The sequence below is a fragment of the Taurulus bubalis genome (genome assembly GCF_910589615.1).
Source record: "Taurulus bubalis genome assembly, chromosome: 8".
Taxonomy (NCBI): Eukaryota; Metazoa; Chordata; class Actinopteri; order Perciformes; family Cottidae; genus Taurulus; species Taurulus bubalis.
The window spans coordinates 24,221,428-24,246,181 of record NC_136596.1 but is presented as its reverse complement, the minus strand read 5'-3'; the positions used below and the strand labels follow the sequence as shown (position 1 = coordinate 24,246,181).

The 24,754-nt window shown below is 41.2% G+C and overlaps 1 protein-coding gene across 1 annotated transcript in view; it reads left to right on the top strand.

Moving 5' to 3' along the window:
- The window catches only part of LOC306740732 (protein unc-13 homolog B-like), a gene marked incomplete at both ends in the record, with an annotated part of 155,256 nt that overhangs the window by 75,671 nt on the left and 54,831 nt on the right, over window positions 1-24,754 (top strand). Inside the window, one exon of the mRNA XM_079222962.1 lies at window positions 24,705-24,754. Coding sequence (XP_079079088.1) covers window positions 24,705-24,754 — 50 coding nt within the window. The remainder of the gene's footprint in view (window positions 1-24,704) is intronic.

Here is a 24,754-nt window from a genome sequence, read left to right as displayed (position 1 = left end):
CGGTTGCCACTTGAATATCAAATTAATTCTAAAAACGTATTATTATTTTGATGAAACAATCAAAACTGTAACAGAAATATTCAGGGTAAAAAAAAGGGTTTAAAAAAAAGCATTTGTATCATAATAAAGCACTAGTACAACCAATCCTGTATTCCAGTTTACATATAGATTGAAAATGAAGCATCTTATTTGTGCTGTTCTCCCAAACTAGAAGAGCAGTTTACATTCTCTTACATATTTTTAGATGTTCACTGTAAACATAACAGACTAAATAAAAACTAAAGGGATCTAAAAATTGTAGATCTTATAACCTGTTCAGGCCGTGAAGTTAGACCACAATTCGTAGGATATCATATTTATGCTAAATATAAATAAACAGGGAAATTAATAAATAAATTAAGTTAGAAAATAAAACTTTTAAGTTTTGAGCCTTTTTTTCTCTTCTACCTGAGTTATATGACATGGCTGAGCAAAAACACCAAACCACAGACCAACAACAAAGACTTTTGACGGTCCAATACACGCATAAACTCACACACCGTCTCCCTGTTTTCACAATTAAATCATCTCTGTTCGCCTCGACAGCAGAACGGCTCTGAGTTTCAGTCGGCTTTACGTTGCATAAGAGACTTTGTTTACGCTTCGCATGCAGAAGAGAGAGAAGAACAAAGAGGGACGGGAAATGCAGTGAGACACAGAGAAAGCAGCGCAAATAAAAATGAAACCTGTGCAAAGGGATAACTCATTATCGACGGAGGGGACATGCTAAGGTAATTGGAGACGGAGGGAGCGGACCAACCTCTGTCCAGGGGTTGGGATGAAGTTGGTGGCAAAACAAGCAGAATATGTGTTTCCCGGATGTCATATACTGTATGTTACCATATCAGCAAAATGTAAGCACATTTCCAACAATCCCACTCAGGAATCGGTTTCGCTTCAGAGAGGAACTAACTAAAAAGACTTTGAGCTGAAGATTTGGGTCCGTGCCACATCATACAGATGGTTCATTACGCAGTTCTTGAATATTCTGTGTTTGTGATCGCGGTGATTCGTAAACACGGCAAACCCAGCAACGTGAAGGTGGAAGAGAGAACAAAAGATTGAGTAAACCCTTAAAACTGGATGAAGTCGAGCAGATCTTTCCTAAGATTCTCACTATAACTTCTGTCTTTATAAAGACTTTCTACTTTTTCCTTCCACTTGTTTTTCTTATTACTCATAAATTATGTTTCCAGACAACGAAACTTTATCCTTAATTAGGTTTCGACAGAAATGTATATTTCTCCTGGATTACGGTCGCAGTTTTAAATACATGGTTAATGTTTTAAATTTAACATTTTTAAAATGTTTAGGCAACAAAACTACCTGGTTAGCTTTAGTAAAATATCGTGGTTTGGTTTAAAATAAATATGTTTGTTATGGATGTGAATTAGAATATTGTTTTACACGGGACACGAACAATGGTCTCCTGAGTAAAAGGCCTGTGTTTGTTTGTCCCATATATCCACCCTTAGTTATTGTTTTCGATGGAATTAGAACCGCATTTTTCTTCTGGCTTTTCGCAGGGTCAAGGAGATAACTCGAAGTTTATCATAAATAGAAAGATGAAGTGGAGTATCTCAAAACTAATTTGGTCCGACTTCATTTTAATATTTACGGTTCTGTGCTTTGATCATTCGATTCACTTTTTTTCTAAAGCTCCAGGGGAAGACATTAATTCCCGTCAACAGCAGGATGTTAGGTTTTATTTGTCCGCTCTGCCAGCCGCTCTAGCAGATACACATCAGCTTCTCTCCCATTTGAAAAAATAAATAAAATTGCCATTTGTCTAATCAGTGTATGAAAGTGGTTATTATATTTTGCTGTTTGCAGATAGTGCAGCTGGTGGATGAAAGTTTTTTTTTCCTCCCAGTAACAAGTAGTTTTAGTGGGTGAGACGACTGTTGTCAGGTTTTTTCTTTTACAGCTTTTTAAACGGAGGCTGGCGTTATGATTTCTGCTCTTGATGATCGGAAAGAAGCGAAGAAGGAAGCTTGTATTCTACTGTTTGTCTTGTCAGAAATGAACCTTGTTAGTCCTCAAATACTGGTTGACCACAAAGCACTGTACACAAGTGCACTGTGATACGTGGAAGTGAAGTCTCACTTTATCCTATTATGGGGTTTGACAATCAAGCAGTTCAGAGAATTCCTTTCCTTTGTACGTGTTTAAAACAGTCTCAGGTTCACGTTATGTCCACATTACACTATGGGAAAGCTGTGTTTACTGTTGTCCCTGTCTCTAAGCCTCTACGGTAAATGGGGGAAATGAAACTCTCATAGTTAATTAATAATCAATGCAAGCCTGCAGAGACGTGTGAAGAGGAAAAAAAACATGTTAATAATCCACGCACTCCAAAATCAGACCTGTGAGGCACGACATATTTTAAAAAGCTTTTATTATAGCCTTCATTCTGTCTGCAGCAGTTTATTTTCAAAATCACCTTTTAACTGACTTAAATTATGCCAATATTGTTTAAAAAATAAAGTGGCAGTGCGGAAGAAATCAGATTACTGAACAACTGAATGTACAGGAAGTGCTCTGCATACAAATGTGCTCCCAGTAACCTGGTTTCCTGTGTGCACAAGCACAGAGTCAGTGCTTTTTAAAAACTGTAAGAACCTGTCCATAAAAAGATGAAACTTTTTTGGAACAAGTTTCCTGATGTTTTTTTTTTTTTTTTAAGGTTCTCTGCAAGGACTTACAGAATCCCTGAACACAATACTAGATGCATGTGTCCCGCTGACATGCCACCTAAAGTGTACTGCAGAACACTGTGCCGAATTTTCTTTCAGGAAGGAATGGAAAAGTCTCCTGGAGTTATTTTTGTCTGAAAACACTGGCTTTCTCCTCAGCGTGACAACTAACTGGTTGCACGCTGGCAGGTTCTGTCAGAAAGACCACAAGCGGCACCGCAACTGCCTCGACAACAACATATAGATAGATTGACACGTGTACACAGAATCAGGGCTAGATTAAGACGCATAGGGCTTTGTTTTATGCAATAATTAGTGGGAAAGAACTTAATAAACGTCTATATCAACGCTGAAAACAAGTATAGTATTATTGTTGTTTTCATTGTGGTGAAAACCAGATTTTTTTGGGGGTGAAAACTGGGACATTGTGATGTTTTCACAGATAGTTCATATTGCTGTGGCAGTGCACAATCTCCTCAAGAGCACGTTGCAATTCAACACGTACACGTCCCAACTCGTCACATGCTGACGTTCGGTCAGGACTTTTGGAGTCACTTTCTAGCACGCTGGGTAGAACAAACTACGCCGCTGCACTAAACACCTGGTTAGCGTTCTTAATGTAAACACTTCGTTAGGTTTCCGCAACCATAAACTTAGTTGGGTTGAAGGAAAAAAAAGTGCAGATAACACATCACAAATATCACTGACGTGACTTAAAAATGCAGACCATCTGGTTTAAAGTCCTGTGTTTGTTGACCCATTTTTTCAACGGGAGCTTTTGCACTCCCAATCTAAAGCAGACACTTGGTCAGTGCTCAAACCTATGTCGCGCTATGTTCCCCTCTGGTGTCCGTTTCACAGATGCATAGGGACTTTTGACAATAAACTTTACAGGAAGTTAGGTTTAGGCAACAAAAGCACTTAGTTAGTTTCAGGTTGATGTTGACTTCATTGACTGACTCACGTGACTAAATGTCTACTTTACTTTTAGTTTTGCACGGGACACGAACGGCCGCCTCCTGGATTAAAGTCCTGTTTTTGTTTGACCCTTCCACGTATACCTTGTTGTCAGCCCTGTGTGAATTTTCTCGCATGCCGATGCTAAAAGAGGCATTGACAAATTGTCGCTATTTGACAATTTAGGCCCGAGACTGGGTTGCATTACACAAGGTCGTCACATTCCAGGAGCATTTCTCTGAGCAGCTAATAATATCAGGGATGGGTTCATATTGTAGTGAGTTAAAAGCCTGCTATGTCATATGCAGACTCTAAAGGGTGCCTTGTCCGTCGGTACCAGGCGGCGACCTCCTGTTCTGCCGAGGGAAGCCAATGTGGAAGTGTCAGATTGTATAGAAGTCTATGAGAAAATGACTCTACTTCGCTCTTGATTTATTCCTCCAGTAAACATTGTAAACGTGAGTTTATGTCTCAATCTCTAGTTTCAAGTCTTCTTCAATACAGCATGATGTTCATTTCATAAATGATGATCCATTTAGAGTCAGATAGACCATAAAGCAGGGGGTGCTTTAGGGCGGGGCTTCCTGTGATTGACAGGTCTCTACGTCTACGGCGTCTCTATGTCACTCCTCCGCATTCCAAATATGGTCACTTCCATTTTTCGGAGTCATAACGGCAGTCCACAAACATTTGATTCCTAAAGCACTGAAAAAGGCATTATGGGAAAACTATAGTGGGCGAACACATTCCTGCACGTACAACAAAGGCCTGTCAGAGGATGCACAGTATCGAGCTGTCACCAGGAGTCACGAGGGCCTCGCCTCCTTAATGGACCCATGAAAAGCTTATCTCCTCTTCCTCATCCATCATTTTTAATGACGACGTTCCAGCACGAGTTAAATGCCCAACCTTTGCAAAAGAAGTTTTGCTTGGTCACTTAGGAACAGCTGCTAATTACATCAGACTGTGCCCCTACTTGCCCTAAAGTGTGTATTCATCATTTTGTAATCACTTGTAACATGACTACCCTTCCTAAATGTCTACCATAAGTGGAACAGCTAGTGCTATACATTAATGCATGTTAACATGAATCAGTTATGTACTTGACAGCAGTGAATATTGTCTTTTATCATGCTTTCCCCATGTCTCACAACAGCAGCATCATATTGGTTATTAGTACAATAATTAAAATATAATTATGGTTGTTATGTTCCAAAAGACTGCATCGCCACCGGCCTCAGCTCTGATCCTCCTTTGTGCTAATAGCTTTTTAATGAGCCAAAAGTCAAATCCACATCCAGTTGCTCCAGAGCATTATCATAATTTTGACATAAATGACATGGTTGGTTACAGATGAGGACTCACAGGCATTTTAAGGATTCCTTAAGTGTGATTGGAATAATATAAAGTATGTTTTGTACATTATTTCTGCTACATCCACATCTATATTTGAAATATGTATTAATGTAAACATGATTCTTTACAGTTTATTTCCACAATTTTGAAAACCTAAATTTATTTACTTACAGATTTGTTTAATCATACAGTTTTGGCTGGGCGTAACACACATACACACACACACACACACACACACACACACACACACACACACACACACACACACACACACACACACATATATTGTTTTACACAGACTAAACACAAATCTCAAATCCTCAAAAAATAAATCCACTAATATTGTAATTTGGATTTCTTTGGGTTTTGAAAAGCAATTTTTTAAATATTCCTTTGGATAGCAGAGCAAATTGTGACAGCACTTAAAATATCTAATGTGTGGAGGGCATGCGCTTACTGTACTGTAGCAGAGTAGCATATTCTTGGCTGTCGGAGTCTGTGAAACGTGGAAATGTGTGAGAAAGCGAGTGGCAGAGGTGGGTGAGGAAAAGAGAGAGGGAGGCAGCGAGAGAGAGGAGAGATTGAGCGCGCAATACGTGGCGCGTCTATCGGCTGTGCAACAAGCTGCGATCAGAGGAGCTGATGGGAGGAGAAGGAGGAGGGCAGAAGGAAAAGCCTAGAAGGAATAGAGATCAATCAGGAGATGTGAGGATGTGAAAGCAAGAAGAAGACAGAGGGATGGAGTGACAGACAGAGAGAGAGAGAGAGAGAGAGAGAGAGAGAGAGAGAGAGAGAGGAGACTGTGCGGTGTGTACAGCTGAGGGCGGAAGGGAAACAGACCGTTGGGAAGCGGCTCAGTGAGCGCTGTGATCAAGACAGAGCGGAGTACAAGAAATACAGAGGAAAGTGATACAGAGAGCTTTGATTGACACGAGCATCACCATAAAGACAGCGGAGATCCTGGCCGATATTCTCCCTTTTTCATACATTAATATCTTCTGAGTTATCGCAGAGCTGAGTGAATCCCACTTCAAGGAGGGGGTTAATTAGATTCACCAACCTCGTTACTTCAAAGCTTTTCTTTTTCGCCTTTAAAAATGACGTAAAGAGGCGCAATCATTCCCGAGTGTTCTTTGGGGGATTGTAGTCGCTCCGTTGAAGGACACCTGGATTGTGCCGTCAAACTTGGCTCCGGGTTTCTTGTTCTAACACTTTCCTCCGTGAGGTAGGTTTCTTTTTTTCCTTCTGTTTTCACTTAAGGAGGAAAATCAGAGCGTGCATGGCAGAGCTATTAGTGAAATGACAGATAATATTGATGTAAGTAAACGGTAAAACATGAAGACGTTTGAGGAATCTCTATGGGGGTTGGAGTTGATAAAGATACCACTCACAGGTAATACATCAGGGATTCTTCTTCATGGGTTGAGCTCTAATGTGCTTATTAGCCCTGTGGGATGTGAGAAGCCCCACGATGAACCTCTTATCTTTATGCCGTAAGCTCTGAATGTGACGTGTGTGATCTTAAGTGTTGGAGTAAGTGCTGAGAAAAAAGAAAACCAATTTCCTCTCCTTTCTCACAGTGCGCCGTCATGTTAGGAAGTCTATTTTTAAACCAAAGCGACTGAAACAAAATCACTGTGCACAGTTTCCCTCTCCCTCTTCTCCTCCAGCTATCGTTTTAGTCAATGTGCTGTGGGAGTTTTCTTTTGTGTGTGCAAACTATACAGCACCTCTGCCTCTCGTTCCCTATCACCTGCCAATCTGGCTTGGCATTGAGCTTGCAGACAATTTTCAATCAGGAGGAGTATTTCATCTCCTCCAGCTCTGTGCAGCCTCTCCAGAACAGCTGACTGTGTGGGTACACCAGTCGTGATCCCCACTCGTGTTTCGTGTGAGGGTGTCGAGGTCCTGTAGCTCCTGCGGCTCTCCAACAGTAATGATTGGTTAATTAGCATCATCGTTCTATAAGTTACTTCTCAACCTGCAGGTCGGGACCTTCAGTTGGGTAGTTTAGAAGTGTTGAACCAGAATGTTCCCTCCCTGCGATAAATAAATGTTTCACACGAGATGCTCAGCAGCCTGCAGGGCGTTGTTCAGTCGTTAAAAGTAAGCAAAATAATCTGTAAAGGAGATATTGGAACAACGACTCGGCCGCAAAGTTCATCTTCTTCAAGTTTGTGTCAACCTGTTCTCACTCCCATCGCATTCAAATATCGCAGCTCAGTCGACGCCCCTCAGCGTCTGACACCAAAGCACGGGCCCTTATTACGAGATGCTAATCGCAACTGTCGTAGTATTTAAAGTGAGAGATAGTCCACGGAGGGAGGATGGGAGCATTGGTAACTTCCTCCTCTCTTCGCTCTTGAACCGCAAGCACATGCACATGCTGGAACCCGACACACAGACTTTTGTCTTCTTGTCATCGTCGACCTTGTATCCAAGAAGAGGAGGGAGGATGTCCTGCTTTAATCCAGGTCCTTGCAAAAAGGCACTGGATCATATTTTTCCACACAGGGTTCAATTAGATGCGCAGACAAGCCGGTTGTCCGCTGAACCTGTTGCTACTCTGGCTGGTTGTGTCAGTTACGACATATATTTATATCTATATATTGGTATGTCGTCATTCTTGGACCCTCCGAGACGCCCCATATTCCGCACACTGGGTTGATGGGTCATACGTATACTTCACCTAGACTTTCACCCAGGAGACCGCTCCCCGTGTCCCTTGAAAATATGGAAGTCAACGTTGTCATTTGTTAGCCACGTGGGGTCGCTAGTGAGTCAATACAACACGAACCGTGGTCTTTTTCTCAACCTAACTAAGTGGTTTTGTTGCCTATAAACCTAAACATCCTGTGAAGACAGAGGTTCATTCTGAAAAGACACTTTGCAAAGAGCATATAAAGGTTCCTAATACATTCAAAACTGATGCTTGAGTGTAACTAAGAGCGCCATTGAAGCGGTTGGTCGCTGACCAAGAGTTGTGGTGCAAATGTGTGGTGCATTTCAAGAACTCAGGGGTTCGCACTGAGGCTTCCTTTTGTTAAGAGCAACTGGGCTTCCAGTAATATAGGAGGCAGTAGCTTAGTCAGATAAGTGAGCTTGTGACAGAATGGGCCCAGTGTCCCAGCTCTGCCAGATGTGAGCAGAAGGGAGGCGAGTAAGCATTGATGAAGCTTTGCTGTAGGAGGAGATGATCAGGAATGACACGGAAAAGACAGTAGAGGTAAAGCAGGGAGGGAAGCTTCTTTGGTCTATTGCCTGCAGATTCCAAAACTCAGATAAAGGACAGATAAATGGTCATTGATCATGTTGGTACCCGATATTGATGCAAGACTGGTGTGTTTAGACCCGTCCACCCTGACCTCTGAGTGTTTGTCAAGTTGTACTAATCAATGAAATCTGTAAACCTAATTTTGATCAAACAAGCATGTAGTTTTGGTCCAAAAGAAGGTCAAGTGACATCAACAGATGCATGTTGTTTGAAATTATTCATTTTTATTCCTAAGATGCAAATTCAGTTTATTGTTTAAGAAATCCATTTTTATCTATAGTGCTTTAAAATGGTTATAACAACAGATTCATGGCCGCCACAGTTAACATTTGGGCTTTTGCCAACATTTGCATGATGTTTTTTAGCAATTTAAAGATGATATGAAGAAAGTTTTTTTTTAAACCTTTTCATTTAACTGAGCATGACTAATTTGTTATCACATTGTCTTTTGTTGCTGTTTCTGCACTGCATTTCAAAGGGTGCTCTTGTCAATCACACAGTGTTGACCTGTGAAGTCCTTTTCTTTACATTATATGCTGATGACATTTGAGTTTCTGGAGGTGAAGCCCTTTCTCTTATCTGTTCAAACCATATTGTTACAGCATTTCTCATATGCCAGGTGTTTTTTTTCTCGGGAAGGACATTTTCAGGATGTGGACATATGGTGGAATCATTAACATGCCGTTATCAATCAGTGACGGAAGCTAAACTGCTGTATATGGAACCGCCAGGGTTTATTATTTTAAACATTAAATTGTCCTGTTAGAGACCAGCATTGTCTCCAAATAAACATTCCCACTGCAAATATCCTCTGGGTCTTGACCTATTTATATTTACTCCTCTGACTGACAATTGATAAACATTATCTACAGCTTGCACGGCAACACCGACCTCGCTAATTGTTTGTGGACGAGCATGAGGTGACGCCGACGCGGTGAAAGACCACAGCGATTTGCATCCCGTCAATCAAGCAGCATGAGACTGAACTGCAGGGCAGGTCGAGGGTTGCGGGGGATTGGCTGGCTTCCCCTGCAGAGTGGACACACTGATATTTATATGTGAAAATGAGATGACGCTCATTTAATTCAGCGTTACAGTTTACACCTGGCTGGGTAGTTCATGCACCTCTAAACTTGTGGAAAACTTGCTTTGTAGAATTCTTCAGGGTTCTTATTTTAAGAGCTTGATTTGAAGGTTTAACTGAGAATTCAGATAATAGAGTAAGATTTTTTATTTGGACTTCAGTTCAGATTAGTTAGTAGAATATGGTTTAAACTAGCGATAAACTCAAAATGATATCCAAATTGGTGGTTATGCACTGATGAGAGGTCTTTCCACCAAACATAACACTGCATTTGTGTTTTTCTGCTGTTGGAGGGTGAATTTTGGTTCACAGTGGGCCTATTTTTCTAGTTGTTGTGTTTTTTTCAATCACACACTTGCATCCTTGCATTTGACAGCATTCAGTTGGATTTATTTTGGAAAGTGGAGGCCCGGTGAGGCTGCTGAAAGACACAGAGACATGCAGGTGCGGTGATTCAACAGCTGATCAGTCAGAACAGACAAACAAGGCAAAAGAAGGGCAAGGCAAGCAGGCAGGAAGTCATCACACGTAGGCATGAACAGGGAGCAAGAAGGCTCGACGCTAAGACAGCAATCTGGCAGAGAAATGAGTTGTATACTGTACATGAAGGGGAGCTGAATAGGGGATTGCGAACAGATACACAGGGGTGTGGCAGTCAGGTGACGACTGAAAGTGAGAAACATCAAGATGAGGTAGAGACTGCATAATCTATTTCCGGTGACAAGACACTTGGAGCTGATCGTAGCTCTGCCTCTGCCAGCCTGAGTTACAAGTTAATTCAAACGAAGAAGCTTAATGCACAATGTGCACAAGGAGTGCAAAACGAATGCTCCTGCTTTGCTGCTGGGAGAACACAGGCTTTTAAGAAGATGTTGCTTTTAAGAAAAATGGTAAACATGCATTATTCTGAGAGCTTTAGTGTGGTTGAAATTAAGGTTCATATGAAGTGGCTAAATGGTTTATTATAAGTATTATAAATATCCATGTTTGAAGACAGGGCTAACATCCTTTTGTCACAGCCTTCTCCTGGCTTTCGTCCACTGCCTCGCCAACTTTCTTCGACATGCCTCGATGCAATAAATCGTACGAATGAGGATGACGCTGCACACATTCGGATGGTCTCTTCTCAAAAAGTCATGTAAAGCGTCAGATTGTCAATTCCTGGGAAGTTGCGTAGATTGTTGAATGCTGCCTCCCCAAATCTGTGACTTTAAAGGTGTGTCAAACGGGGGTTTCATGCATTGGACTTAGCGGCAGTTGATCACAGCCAGCTGATACGAAGAAGCTTTCTGTTTCGGAAAAGAGGTCCTCTCTGGAATTGGCGTCGGACAACAATTGTTTGGCATCTCTTGAAATGGCTGAGAGAAAGCTAAATCAATTAGCATCAAGAGGCATTTTGTCATTCTCCGTCGGGTTACCGGTGGCAGGCGGCCAGCGTCGGCTCACGGAGCAGACTCACTCCTGGAAACAGGGAGCAAAGGATTGAGGAGGCCCGGCTTATTCGATTTGCTCAGGAAAGTGATTACACTTCCCAACAACCCTCCCGCCCCTCCCTGTCTGCATGTCAGCTGCTGTGTAACGGTGACACGCCCCACCAGGGCGTTCCTCCTCGATGCTTTTACAGCTTTACTTTAGAGCCCATCAGAGCCTTCAAGTGCAATCACTTTACCTCGTGTAGCAATCTGTTTATGCTGCAAACTGAATTTCCTTCCTCGCCACCAGCGGGGTGGCGGCCCGTGTCTGTGTGTGAGCATGTGAGATATAATGGAAAGGAGGGTCCGCACATGATATACTGAGGGTGTGTGTGTGTGTGTGTGTGTGTGTGTGTGTGTGTGTGTTGTTTGAAAAATGACTGATGGGATTGGACGGAGGTGGAGTGGTGATGATAAATCAATTAAGAGTGCGCAGGAGATTTCGGCTAATGAATGCGACAGCAGGGCCAGTGTCCCACTCAGCTGTGACTCAGTCCTTTGGGTGGGTGTGTACAAGTGCACATGTGTGTTCTTACTGGATCCCACTCAGTGGGAGTAATGGTGCGTTTTGCCTGTTCTCTGGGTGTTTTGATTGAGATGAATAAAAAACACTGCGATCCCCTTTGGTTTTCAAGATGATGTACAACCTGCTTGAGAAGAGCAACAGCATTGGTAGCTTGTTAAAATGCCTTTAAAATACTTTAGTCAAGACCATCATGACCAAGACCAAAGTGTACTGAGACCGAGACTGGACCAATACTTTGAGGGGTCAAGACCAAGACCGGGCGAGTCCCACACTGCATGACAAACAAACCTGCAAACCATTGACGCACTCAATATGACGCAAGATTCCTCTTCATTCCTCTTTTTTTATTGGCATAAAGGCTCTTCAGCAGATGTGTGTAGGCTACATAAGCAATTCTACATCAAATCATCTTCTACAGACCACTTGACGTTTTCCATTGCTTTGTATTCATCTGATTTTTTTCTTTGGCTAAATTATGGATGCACTGCACAATCCTTCGACTGCACTAGGTATCTGACTGTACTCTTTTTATTTTTATTTTATTATTCTGTTTGTACTCTTTTTAACTATTTGTTCACATCATGTTTTGCACATTTTTGTATGTATTACATTTTGTCTTGTCTGTGGAACTCAGAAAGATTAGCGGCCGCTAAGGCGTCAGCTAATGGGGATCCAGTTAATAAACTAAACCAAATCCACTTGCAAAAACACATTGTCTTGTTTTGCTCTATTACTCTTTCCACTTAATTACCCCTGTCTTTGCCATCTATTTTGTTGCTCTTTCCAACAGCTGTTATCACTCTTTTCTACCCGGCTCTGTCTCTTTCCAACTGTCTCTCTGTCTCAGCCTATTCTTCCAGCTGTCATTCTTTTCTTCAGGATTCAAGCATCCTCCTAATAGTGGTATTTATTTTCTGTCAGGCACTCTTTGTCCCAAACAGAATAGCACGCTCACTACGCACGTTCACTCTTTCGAGATGCTTATGATCATTCACTTCTTACGTGGAGACACACACAAGTCCCACGTTCAGCTGTAGTTATGTACTTTCCTGGTTCCATTGTGTATTTTTTATTTTGTTGTGGATAAGTGGTTGGGTTCACGTTCAAATTTCCAGAACAGCTAGGAGGAAGTTTTCAGCTGTCTCAGATATCAACAATAAAAGTTATTTCAAAAATATGTATTTCTCCTCCTCCAGCAAACAGTCTATTTTACTGAAGATGAAAGAACACTGCAGACCCTCTATTCAGTATTCATAAGCAGTATATACATGTGATTCTAACACACTACAATGTAGTTTCAGCTATAAAGACATTTGTAATGTAATTATCTTATTGTAACCCCTATGAATCCAATGTAACTGTTGTAAACGCATATTGACATTTATCATTTTCATACGTAATATTTAATTGTATTCTATACACAAACCCAGGAGGAATACCAGAAGGAAGTTTCCATTACTGCGATGGCGTCTCCTCACAACACGAGCACGTTAGCTGCCCTAAGAATTATCACATTTTTTACTTTTCCCTTTACCGCACTTTCTTTGTAACGTTACTCTTGACAACGATTTATAGGGGTTTGTGAAGAAGCCGATCCGTTCTCCGCTACCTTACCTGAACATGTGTAGTGTAGCTAACGTTAAAGACAATGTCTCGGGGCTTTGGTGGTCCCACAGAATAAATGACCTCAATCAACTAACTTATTGTGAAATGTTACGTTTGTAGCAACCTAATGACTACAAAATAAACATTAGTTGGTCAATATATATATATATATATATATATATATTTATATATATTCATACACTCAGTAGCATTGGCATAATAGTTTCATCAAGAGTCAAATTAACCAGAGCTAAAGTTAGAATCGTGTCTGGATCTATCTATTTATTTTACTATAAGGAGTGGATTTACTTAAATGCCTTAAATGCTTAAAAAAGATACAATCCTCTTCAAATCCTCTTTGTTTTTATAGTTGATTGTGTGAAACAAAGCATTTTAATAATAAGATGGTGGCTGTAATATTGTAGGATGTAGGGCTCGTAATGTTTATGAACATGACGATTTGGACTTTTCTGATGGAACAGTCTTTATTGGTGTTACGTGGTCTCCATTTTAAATAACCTCCCCTCTGCATCCATCCTGCCACTACCTTTTTATGTCATAGAGAAGCTGAGACACCAAAGCAATCCGTCTCACTGTTAAGTGGAGGTTGGTTATTAACTCGATGCAAGATATTCTACTTTACGTTGGCTCCCAATGCTGCTCTTTGATTGATAGTCTAAATGGGATATTGGCAGAAGGGCTTGTCTGGTTACAGGAGAGCATTTAAACTGCTGATCAATACGTTTACACAGCCTTTGAAAAGGAGACAAGCTGGGGAGCTTTTACCGGGCCCTTCATGGACCGGTCAAGACCAAAGTCATTTACCCAGAAAGCTTTGAGAAGACTGATGAGCTCAGTCAGGTTCCCGGCAGAACGATTGCAGGGCCTATTATTCAGAATATGAATTCACTATAACACTTGTCTGGTAAGTTGACTGTAGCATGTCAGTGCAGGTGAGATATACAAAAGCAACAGTTCACTGGACACTGATACGCTCAATGTATAATCAATACGTATCCTGGTGAGGAAGGATATGGAAGAAAGGATTACGTCACTCTGAACACAATGCAACTTGTATTACACGTATGGGGTTTCCCACTCAACAGATCAAGGTCAATTCAAGGTCGGAGTCTTTGTGGTGAAATGGTTACTGTATTGTAATTGAGGTTTTGTTCTGGAACGTGTTATGTGTAATGCATTGTTGAATCAGCAGGTTTATAAAAAAATGTGATTCAGTTTAGTTTAGTTTATTTGTTTGGTATGTGGTTTGTTAGCAAGTCAGCTACATGGAATAATGCCAAGTATGAAGACAATGTTTGCTGTTCCATGTGGTTTTGTGGTTAAGGGGATAACGCTGGTATCTGTGCTGAGGGAAGCCAGGAATAACAAAACCAGAAACACATAAAAGAAGAAATTTACCTAAAAACAAGGTGTTTTTCTTAATTTCTTACTTATTATTAAGAAGCACGACGTTGATGTACTACTGAAAGTCATACATCCTATACACACTGAAGGCTTGACAAATTAACAGCACAAAAAGGAAAAAATACTTACAGAGGAATATTATATGTCTAGGGCTTTTATTGTGAAAGGTAAGAACTGAAGGAGTGGATCTGGTCTGCGCTGCCTTTGTCAAGGTTGAAAGGAGTAATAAGGTTTTCCATCATAATGTGATTGGTTGATGCCTTTAATTGCAGTGCAAAATCGCAGAAAGATTTACTGTGTTCTAGAAGAAAAGTAAAGGCCTTTCGAGGAGAGGTATTAGTATTATTATTATAGAAGTATTATTGTTGCCTAAACTCAACCAGATATAACCATACAGTAGGCAGATCATAAAATACTGTGCTTTTAACAAACAAAGCACAGTATTTTATTTATTTATTTATTCAAAAAACTAATACTAGTATTAATTTGTGTTCTTTGGTTTCATGGCATCTCCTGTCCAAAATCTGTAACCCCCACAGAATGACTGGATACTACATCTGTGTCCAATAAACCCAATAAACCCAATAACCTACTTAGGTCCATGTGACTGAGGTTCATCAGCCTCATGTCTGCTTGTAATTGGATAAAGAACTAGACCAAACATAAACTTTTCTCGGCCAATGAAATTAAACAGTAGTTGTTTGCAAACGCTGCTCAATCCTCAAAATGGGAAATTGGCCCAAAGCCAGGCAAGTTTATTCTATTGGTGTCATGAGCTGAGGCGGAAAGGGCTGTTTCACCCCACATTCATGTCATATTGGATTTAGTGAAACCTTGTACTCGACATGCAAGAAACAAAGCAGTGAATCAACCAGACCTGATGTCTTTTCCCCCTCTGAGATCTTCCGGGAAAGTATAATAACATTGTTTTATTGATAATCAGCGCAGACAAAGAGTAAAACCACTGGTATTCGGGATTTCCAACAAGTCATTTCTAAATTGTAGAAACTAGTTGGCAATTTTCCCACTGTGACATGAGTGCTGCAGCATTATTCACCAGAGAGGGAGAGGTAAATCTCCAAAGTAATCCTTGTCATTTGCTGGCACTGAAGCGGACACTCGGAAAATCTCCCCTAATGGCTCGAGTACGAGTTTCTCCTTTGGGTCGCGTCCAATGTGAAATGACTGGGAAAGAAAGCCAGGGAGCGTTGCCAAAAAGAAGACATAAATAATAAGAATAATATAAAGGAGAAGGAGGAGCAGGAAACACAGAGAGAGGAAGAAACGGATATAAAGGAGCGACAGTATCTCTTCTCATGTCTTGCAAATTGTAGATTTTTATTTTTAACAGCATTTGAGCATGATTGTGAAGCTGAATGATCGTCATATTTATCGAGGTCTTGGAGTCTAAACCCTTGCACCTGCCCAAAGCTTCAGGGGAAAAATACATCAAAAAACATGCCTTCAATTTTTTTACACGAATACTTCATTACAGGTTAATGTTGAATGCCGCTTATTGGCAAATTTGGCAAATTGTATTCACATTATTGGACGAGGTAACTAAAAAGCAAGACTCATGTTAGGAAACAAGAGCACAAAACAAGAGAGCAAAATAAGAAAGAACAACAAGTATATACAAGCACCACTGTTAGAGGATTATTATTGTCGATCTTATCAGATCCCAGAATGGCTCCAAGGAGGTCAGGCTCCCATTGTTGTTTGGTAGTTTGGTTTTCAGTTTAATTACTACAGTACCCATGAGCCTCTAGTGCTGTTGCTATGCAGAATAAACAAGAAAGGCATAATAATCCAGTGAGAGCACATTCTGAATGCTTTGCCATTGCAGTTGTAAATGACATACAGCTGTCAAATTGCGCCAAGATTAATGGAATTTGGAAAGTGAACAGATTTAAACTGATAAATTGTGCGTTCTATCTTCATCTTTAAGATTTAGTGGGTCGTGTTAATTATAAGCTCAGGGAATTTAGAATTTGTATCTGCAGGCTTGTACCGTTGCAACAGAGTTGCTCATCTTTTGTACTGATGTTACAACCACGAGAGTTTCATGCCAATGCAAGTCTTGGAAGTGCGGCAATTAGATTTTCTTTTATATGTGTGTATGTGTGAAATAACCACTTGGTATTATCTGTGGCAGATATTAGTGTGTTCATGCCACTTTGTAAGCATGTTTAGGGCTTTTAATTTATCCATACATGAAGAAATGTAAGCAAATTATAACCTTGTGTATAACCTGCAGCTTCGGTATTTTAGTGTAAACGTTTTACACTGAGTATCTACAGTACAGCTCCTAAAATATCCTAAAATTAAATTAATAGCACTTAAACCTATTGATTATTTCCTTTATTAAAACGTAGTACAGTGGCAGAAGGAGATAAAGAATGACTGTTCTGGTATATCCAAGCTTGACTGTAATAAAGCTGTAAGAACCAAAAATATAGAATAATAAAGGTCTAGTCTAAATAATTTTGTTTTAAATATGAAATTATATGTGAAACAAAAAATGTTGGCTGTGGTCTGACATATATCCCATGTTTTGTAACACACCAGGAGACATTATTACCGGTTTCAAGTGTCTGATAATAAACATTGCATCTGGATTTAAGACATGTTTCAAGAGAATTATGAAAAGTAAGTGTCAGTGTCTTGAAAATCCACATCATAAACAACCAATAGAAGAAAAGAGTCAGAGTTACAGTTCCTCTGTGACCACGGAAAGGTCACGTAAAACAGAAGTGCTTGGAGGATTAATTTAAAAACAATATGAGGAACGGAAAGAAGAAGACATTTATTAAAAGCATTCAAAACTAAATCGAAGAAAAGGAGGAGGAGAGGGTGATGTTTCTCTTATAGGACTTACCTTATGTGTGGGAAAGTTTGTTTTTGGCAAACAATCCAATAGTAGCCATTAAACGTGTGCTCATGAGTTCTTTTGTATTAGTCCTGGTCAGCTACACATAAACCATAACGTTTCCCAGATTTTTTATATTTTGTTTAGGTATAACTATCTTTCTTTAGAGTTATAAATTACTGCTCTGAGATTAGTTGATCACTCAATTAGTTTGTCTAATGAGAAATAATTATGAAAACTATTTTCATTTTGCTAACTAAAAATGGAAAGCATTCTATTGTACCCGCTTCTTATTTGAGAGGATTTGCTGCTTTTTCTTTCTTTGTCTTGTATAAAAGTTATTTCAATCAGGAGAGACAGTGAGTGATTTAGTAGTTAATGTTTATTATGCCAGATGATGAGTCCATGGTTACACAGAATTTATTTGGCAATTGAACTCCGCGAGGAGATTGAGATCGCGCTGTGTTAGCCCTGAGCGGCCGCAATCTGTAGATCCCCCCAAGGAGTCCAGACACTGGTGGCGGCTGGAGGTTCTGCTGGAGTTGCTGGAGATGCAGATGGGGTGCTGGATCTGAGAAGGCGGACGGTGCTGTGGAGGCGGCGGGTCGCATGTGACAGCAGTATGACGCTAGAGGCGGGGATAGAGAACATTTAAAGGAGATGGCAACAAGCTGATAGGATAGCGAAGAGGGCCTGACTCTGCACTATTGTCTGGGCTGCTGCTGAACAGCTGATGGAGTCTGACGCTTCTGACACTTCTGACAGGGACGTCCGGTATGCCATGTGTGCTGCTAGTGAGGGACAGTATAAGTGAGAGGCCACGCCTGGCGTGAGGAGATTGTCTTCCTGTCTGAACTTACGCTCAAGCTTCATTTGTTGGTTTTGGGCCAGCATCGGATTTTGTAAATTGTAGTTCACTGATAGGTGAAACTGTCAAACCGGCATTTAATTAATAGGCAGATTTATTGATAATAAAAATGATGGTTAGTTGCAGCCCTGATATGGAAAAGTGTTATTCTTATAATATTCAGGCTGGTACATACTGTATCCACCATGGCAATACAGATAGTTACACAAGTCATATATACGTATATTCGGAAGCATTATATCCACAACTTGTCTCCATTGCTTTGTTAGTTTTTGAATGTGTGACGCTCATTTTCTCAATTTGGCTCGCTGTCTGAAAGCTCAGCAGAGACCAAGCAAAGGAGTTCTGTCAGTTGGCCTTTCAAAATCTAGTTATAGCTCTAAGAGATATATACGGTTCTCTGCTACTTTATTGCCATAACAATGTCCCATATCTATCCTCACGTATTCCCCAAAGAATGTAGTTTATGTTTTTGTACTGTACAGGTCACTAATCTCAGTATGCACCCATTCATATTGTTCCTTGTTTATTAAAAGAAAGTAATTGTTAACCATCATTTTCAGTGTTACAATAATGTGTAGAGCATGTGTTCAAAGCCTCTATAATAAGTCTCCATTTTTCCACATTTAATTTCACCTCATGTAATTACCTTCCACTAATTTAGCCTGCCTGCACAGTCACATTCATCAAGATGAAAGGCAAAGACCAGCATGTGCTCGGAGTGCTTTCATTAAAAGTAATGTTTTGTATTGCATTATTTATGGCCAATGTGAGAGTGACCAGTGATGTACTGCTACCGGTTTTCTCTACCCAGTGTGATTTTGGCTTTGACTTTGTTTCAGTCAGTGAAACTGTTTCAGCCATCACATCTGATGCAAATAGTGTGAAACTGATCAATAAGTCCATCAACGAATACGATTAAACCTATTGTATTAGATTAATATGTCAAACTCAAAGCCACACGTGCTGTTCGTTACTCATCTGTAAATATTTTTTCTCACCACAGCTTGAGATTGTTTTGACCATATGATTATAGATGTTAATGTACGTCAGCATTTAGTTCATACAAATTCTGGTAATAGCCCCATCTGTGTCCAAGGTTTTTTGTAATTTTAAATATACAAAATAATCATTTTATTATTACATTTGATGAAAGTCCTGAGGGACTGAAGTGTCTTCCGGAGGAACTGGAAGATGCATCTTGATAACGTTCTATCATTAGCTGGATATTGCTTTCATTCAGCATCAAAGTAACAAGTAATAGAACCAACCGGAGATTCAGTTTATGACTTTGCACTTTTATGTACATTTAGTCAATAGATCCCACGTAGCAGTAGTCAGTCTGTTCTGACATGGTCCGTGTGTTCTGTGCAAGGAGAGGAAATGTGTTTACAAATACAGCACTTACTAATTTTTGTGTTCCACGAATATTTTGCATGAATGATTGCAGAAGCTACTGCAATGTTTCACAATATTTATACATTTTATTTTTATTTTAAAGTTGACATTAGATGTGTGTTCGATGATGGCAAAGAGGTATATCTTCATAACAGAAGAGAATATAATTCCTCAAATGTCTTCTTCTTTTCCACACTTTTTGATTGACTTCTATGTTACTGTGTTTGATGTGTTTACGAGTATTTTATCTTTGTATTCCCATTTTAGTCACGGACCACTGACACTGAGTGGTTGGGCTGAATAAGCTTCCAAACAGCTTCATTAATGAACTACAATACAGTGAGGATTTTGATTGTAACACCCACCGGCAATGTGGGAAACTAGATGAGGACAGTCTGCGATATGTTCTCCAGGAATCGCTTCAATGGTCAACATGGAGCAGGTGTTGCCCCTAAAGAAGGCACAAAGGCTAAAGTCCATTCACCCAAGAAGAGGGCTCCAAACCCCAGGGTAGCGCTGGTCATTCGCGGCAAAATACATCGCCTCTTACAAGGGACTGCAGATCACAATGTCTCAGATTCCCACCTCTATTATGGAGGTATTGAGGATGAGGAAGAGGGGGAAACACAGGAGGGCAGAAAGGACCACAGAAGCAGATATCCAAAGGTTAGCTCCAGGGCTGAAGACGATTCTCCAAAGGTCTCAAACGGCAAAGGACATGGAGTAGCACCGGGGCCGCCATGTGTTGGAGAGGTAGAGCTGAACAGAGAGGGATGTATAAGAATACCATGCACTTTGCAGCATAAAAGCTGCAGATCCCCAGCAAATATGAAACGAATCTCCTTTGAGGGGGACCTTCGGGCAGCTCCTGAGCAGATGCAAACACCCCCACACTATAGTCCAATAGCCTCAGACATGAATGGTACTAAATTTGCAGGAGCAGCTGGGAGGGATTTTTCTTCACCCCGTATTCGGCCAAAGCGACCCTTTTCTACTGGTGACTGTGTGGACTACAACTTCAACAGAGCTCTACCAGGTACGCTTGTGGAAGAGGACGAAGAAAAAGAGGAGGAGTCAAGTGCTATCATTGAGCACATTCTTAAAGAGCTGAGGGGGATCAACAAGATACAGGAGGAAATCTCAGACCTTCGGGATTATCTGACCTCAGTTCGAGGGTCAGTTGAGGAAGTGTCATCTTGTGTAGACGCTGTATTGTTGGAGATTGAGGGTATTCGTTCTAGCAACAAGGCGGGTTCAGGGGTTCACGCAGGTACCTGGTCGGGGGTAGGGTGCAAAGATGGATCCTCCTCCCGCAGAAGGCCCGCTAGTGCTTATGGCAGTTTAGGGAGTGCAATGCCAAAGTCTTCTTCAAATCTTTACCCCCAAGTCAGCAATGAGCGTCATAGCGTCCATGGAGATTTACTGCTATCAAGGGCAGACGAGTCTACTGTCTTCCCAATTGCTGAATCAGTGGATCATCGGGAACTGGATGAACCAGAGGATGCCTCTGACCATAGTTCAGATATCCCAGAAGGTGCGATAGCAAGAAAGCTCAGCTTTGGCTACTTTGAAAGGCAGGAGGTCCAAGACTATCCAAGCACCAGCTCCTTGTCTTCTGGTCACAGTGAGTCAGACCTAGAGGGACCATCATCTAGCCATGGAAGGAAGCAGCAAATAGCTGGTGATGGAGAGGAACATTGGACAAACACTGGGCGACCACACAGTGCCTCTGGGGAATCTGCGTGGCATAGGGAAACTGCTTACCGCAGGGGCAGAAGTCTGGAGGAGCATGAAGGTGAGACCCCTCTCTGCTGTGAAGGAGCTGGGAACTGGGATCACTATAGAGGTGCAAGAGGTTATGGTACTTCAGGGCAGTGCCCCACAGGAAGCTCAGAACATATCTCTCCTCGCTCTGGGAAACATTACAACTCACCTGCCAGCACTTCTAGTCGGGAGGAGTGGCAGTCACGTAGAAGAAGACATCAAACCCAGTCTGGGATTAGTGTTCCAATAGATACCAATCTTGAGAAACCCACTGTGGCATATGAATGTTCTGCTGATTTGTCCTACCCTCAAAGTTCTGGTTACCATTCAATTGATGGGCATGATGGAGAAGCAGAGGAATTTGACTATGGGCAGTCAAATGACCTGAGCTACACTACAGACTGCCATGTTGATAGTTATCAGGCAACTTATTTAGCCTACGAAGAGTCTTCAGCAGTCACATGGACTGAGGCATCCTTATGTACCACTGTAGCTGATAGGCCATTCATCCAAGAGACTGGAGCCACCAACCAAATCTTTGAAAATAAACTCCCTCGCTCTGTCAGTGCAGATGTCCAAGCTGGTGGTTTCAATGTCAAGCGCATAGGCCGAGCTGTACTTGATTTTAGCTCGACCTTGCGGGGCGCATTGCGCAAAATTGAAGTACCTGGAGCCCAGAATCCTGGAGAGGAAGCAGACTTTGAAATGTCAATGCCGTCTGACCTGCATACAGCTGATTTGCCTTCAAAACCACTCTGCTATGAGGAACAAGCATTAGACCAAATCCTGAAAGGTAATGTGGGTGATGGTAGTAGTGCTGTTCGGGAATTGAGCAGACACAGTACTCTAGACAAATCCGATCTTTTCTCGGCGGAGCCTATGCTTGAAGAAGCCAACAACAGCCTTACATTAGAGTCCACAGATACCTCCCAACACCCTCCTTATTCGGACAAGATCCCCCTATTCCCAGAAGAACTTTCAGTCTGCCCTGACCAAATGTCCAGTAGCACTTCGATACTGCCTTCACCTTATAGCCTTACAGAACAACCTGCAGAAGGTCTTGCGAATCGTCCTGCAGATCTGACCATTAAAGCCCAGCTTTCGCAATGCACGACTGCAGAATCCCTCTCAGCCTCCCTTTCAGTTGAGGAACAACCCGCCACAAACACTGTGGCACTAGAAGGCAAAGTGGAAGGAGATGCAGCAGAGCCACCCTTGGAGATAAGCCAGATGGATGAACGCAGGCTGAAGTGCCTGAGGACTTTTCAGCAGATTCTGCGGGAGAAGAGGGAGTCCCGACGCAACCTCACCAGTATGACTATGTCCAGCTTCTCTCAGGAGGACTTCGAACCAGGTAGTCATTGTTGGACTTTAAGTTGGGATCATCTTGTGTTTTAACCTCGTTTTTATTTCAGTAAACAAGTCATCAATTGGACAAAATTACAGTACATATTTCTTTGTTTTTTCCCCCATTTCAACTTATCTGCTATCATAAATAATTGTCAACTCGGGCCCTTGTTTCAATCTTCAGACTGACTCCTCTGCACTAACCGATTCTCGTGGGGGAGGGGGATTACATTTTCTAAAGACCAACTTATCTGATTGAATTTAACTTTAAGTCTACACTGATGATTAACCAGGCCGACATACTGGGTTTCCGGGGTTTTAAGAGTGGATCAGAGCAAAGTAAAAACAATCTACAATGTCGGGCGATATTGAGAAGATAATAACGTAACAGCTTGACATCCGCCCGTGGCTCTGATTGGCTAACTATTATCCCCCCTCCTAATGCGCTTATTCGATTGATTGCTTTTTCAACCTTGAAGCCACAGTTTCACGTCACGACAGTTGTGACAAGATAAAGCAGTCGGATTTAAAGGTTTGCATCCAGGCAAGCTTTAAACAGCCATCAGTGAAAGAGCATTGATATTTATTTTGTATTTTAATTTATTTGAGTGACTCATTTTTATGTTGACATATTGACTCGTTTGCTCTAAACCTATTCCACTCCACCCTTTTTTGTGATCAGAGCCTCTCGCTGTTGCTGAAACTCTTTGATCTGTTGCTCTCTGGTCTGTGTGTACAGTGCATTGATGAAAGGATTACCATCAGTATCCTCTTTGGGTATGTTCACCCAGCGGTTATGAATAAGCCCCTGCGGTGAAAGGTCCCTTAGGTATTTACTGCACCAAATGGTCTCTGCTGATGCTATAATTTTCTTCCCCACTTGAGAGTAATGTATCGCATGCCACTCACGAGTCCCTTACTCCTCTCCGAGGCTCCAGCAGTGGCCATTTGCTGAATTAGAAACCATCAATTATCTCCTCGGAAAGCCAGCCTGACATTAAGGACGAAGGAGAAGGGAAATATTAAGTCATTTTCATGATAAATTATACATGTTAATGAAACATTTATGACCTCAGACCCCCGTTCTATCTGTAAACTCAGTGGCGCAGCTGCTTTCAAAGTTACCTAAGCATTTACAACGAAATGAATATTACAGGGTGTGTCTTGTTACTTTACATGTCGAGTCAAACTTTGACCATGACTGTTTTTATTTTCTGTCTTGTTTCTTTTTTCTCTTATGCTATTTTACAGATGGAAGTCAAGATGGAGATCAGGTTACCTCTTTTGTGGTTTCTCTCTCGTTATAAGTAGTAACATGACATCTTAAAGGAAGTTGTTCTTCCTGTACAATTTCTTAATATCCTTTTGTCATTTTCTCATGTCAGTCTCTCATTTTGTGTGTGTGTGTTTGTATTGCTTTTGTCAGTTTCTGAAAAATGCTCACTTAATCCTGAAAAATACCGTGTTTTAATTCAAAGCTCATGAAATACCTTCAGGTTTTACAAGATGTCAGCTTCAATGCATCTGAGTCCTATTAAGAGCATTTGTTGTCCCTGTCATAAATATAAAAAAACGTCATTCAGGAATAGGTCAGTATTGATTCGGACACGATATGGATGAAAAGTAATATTGGTGTCGAGTCTGTCAGGCTGACATATTAGCATGTTTTGTTACTTTCACCGTGGTATTTTCTTTACGAGCTGTTAGACAAAAGAAAACACGCTGTTAAAATTCAACATTCAATGTACGTTTACTGGGAGCATGTTTGGTGGGCGTTTACTTTACATGGTGAATCTAGATTTATGATGCTCATATATGTATGGAGGCAATATGATTGATTGGAACGCTCCTCTCTAGCATGCAATGCTGAAACTCAACCAACCCAGTTCAGTCCCTTCTCTCCTGTCTGTTTTTCTTTCTCACTTTCTTGTTTCTCCTGTGCTTGTGCATGCTACGATGTCATGAAATCATCATCATAAAGCCTTGAAATGGCTAAATCCGTGACCTTTGACATTCTATTTCAGAGCCGAGATCAAGATGGTGACCCCAGCAAGCACCCATGGGCCAAGCCGGG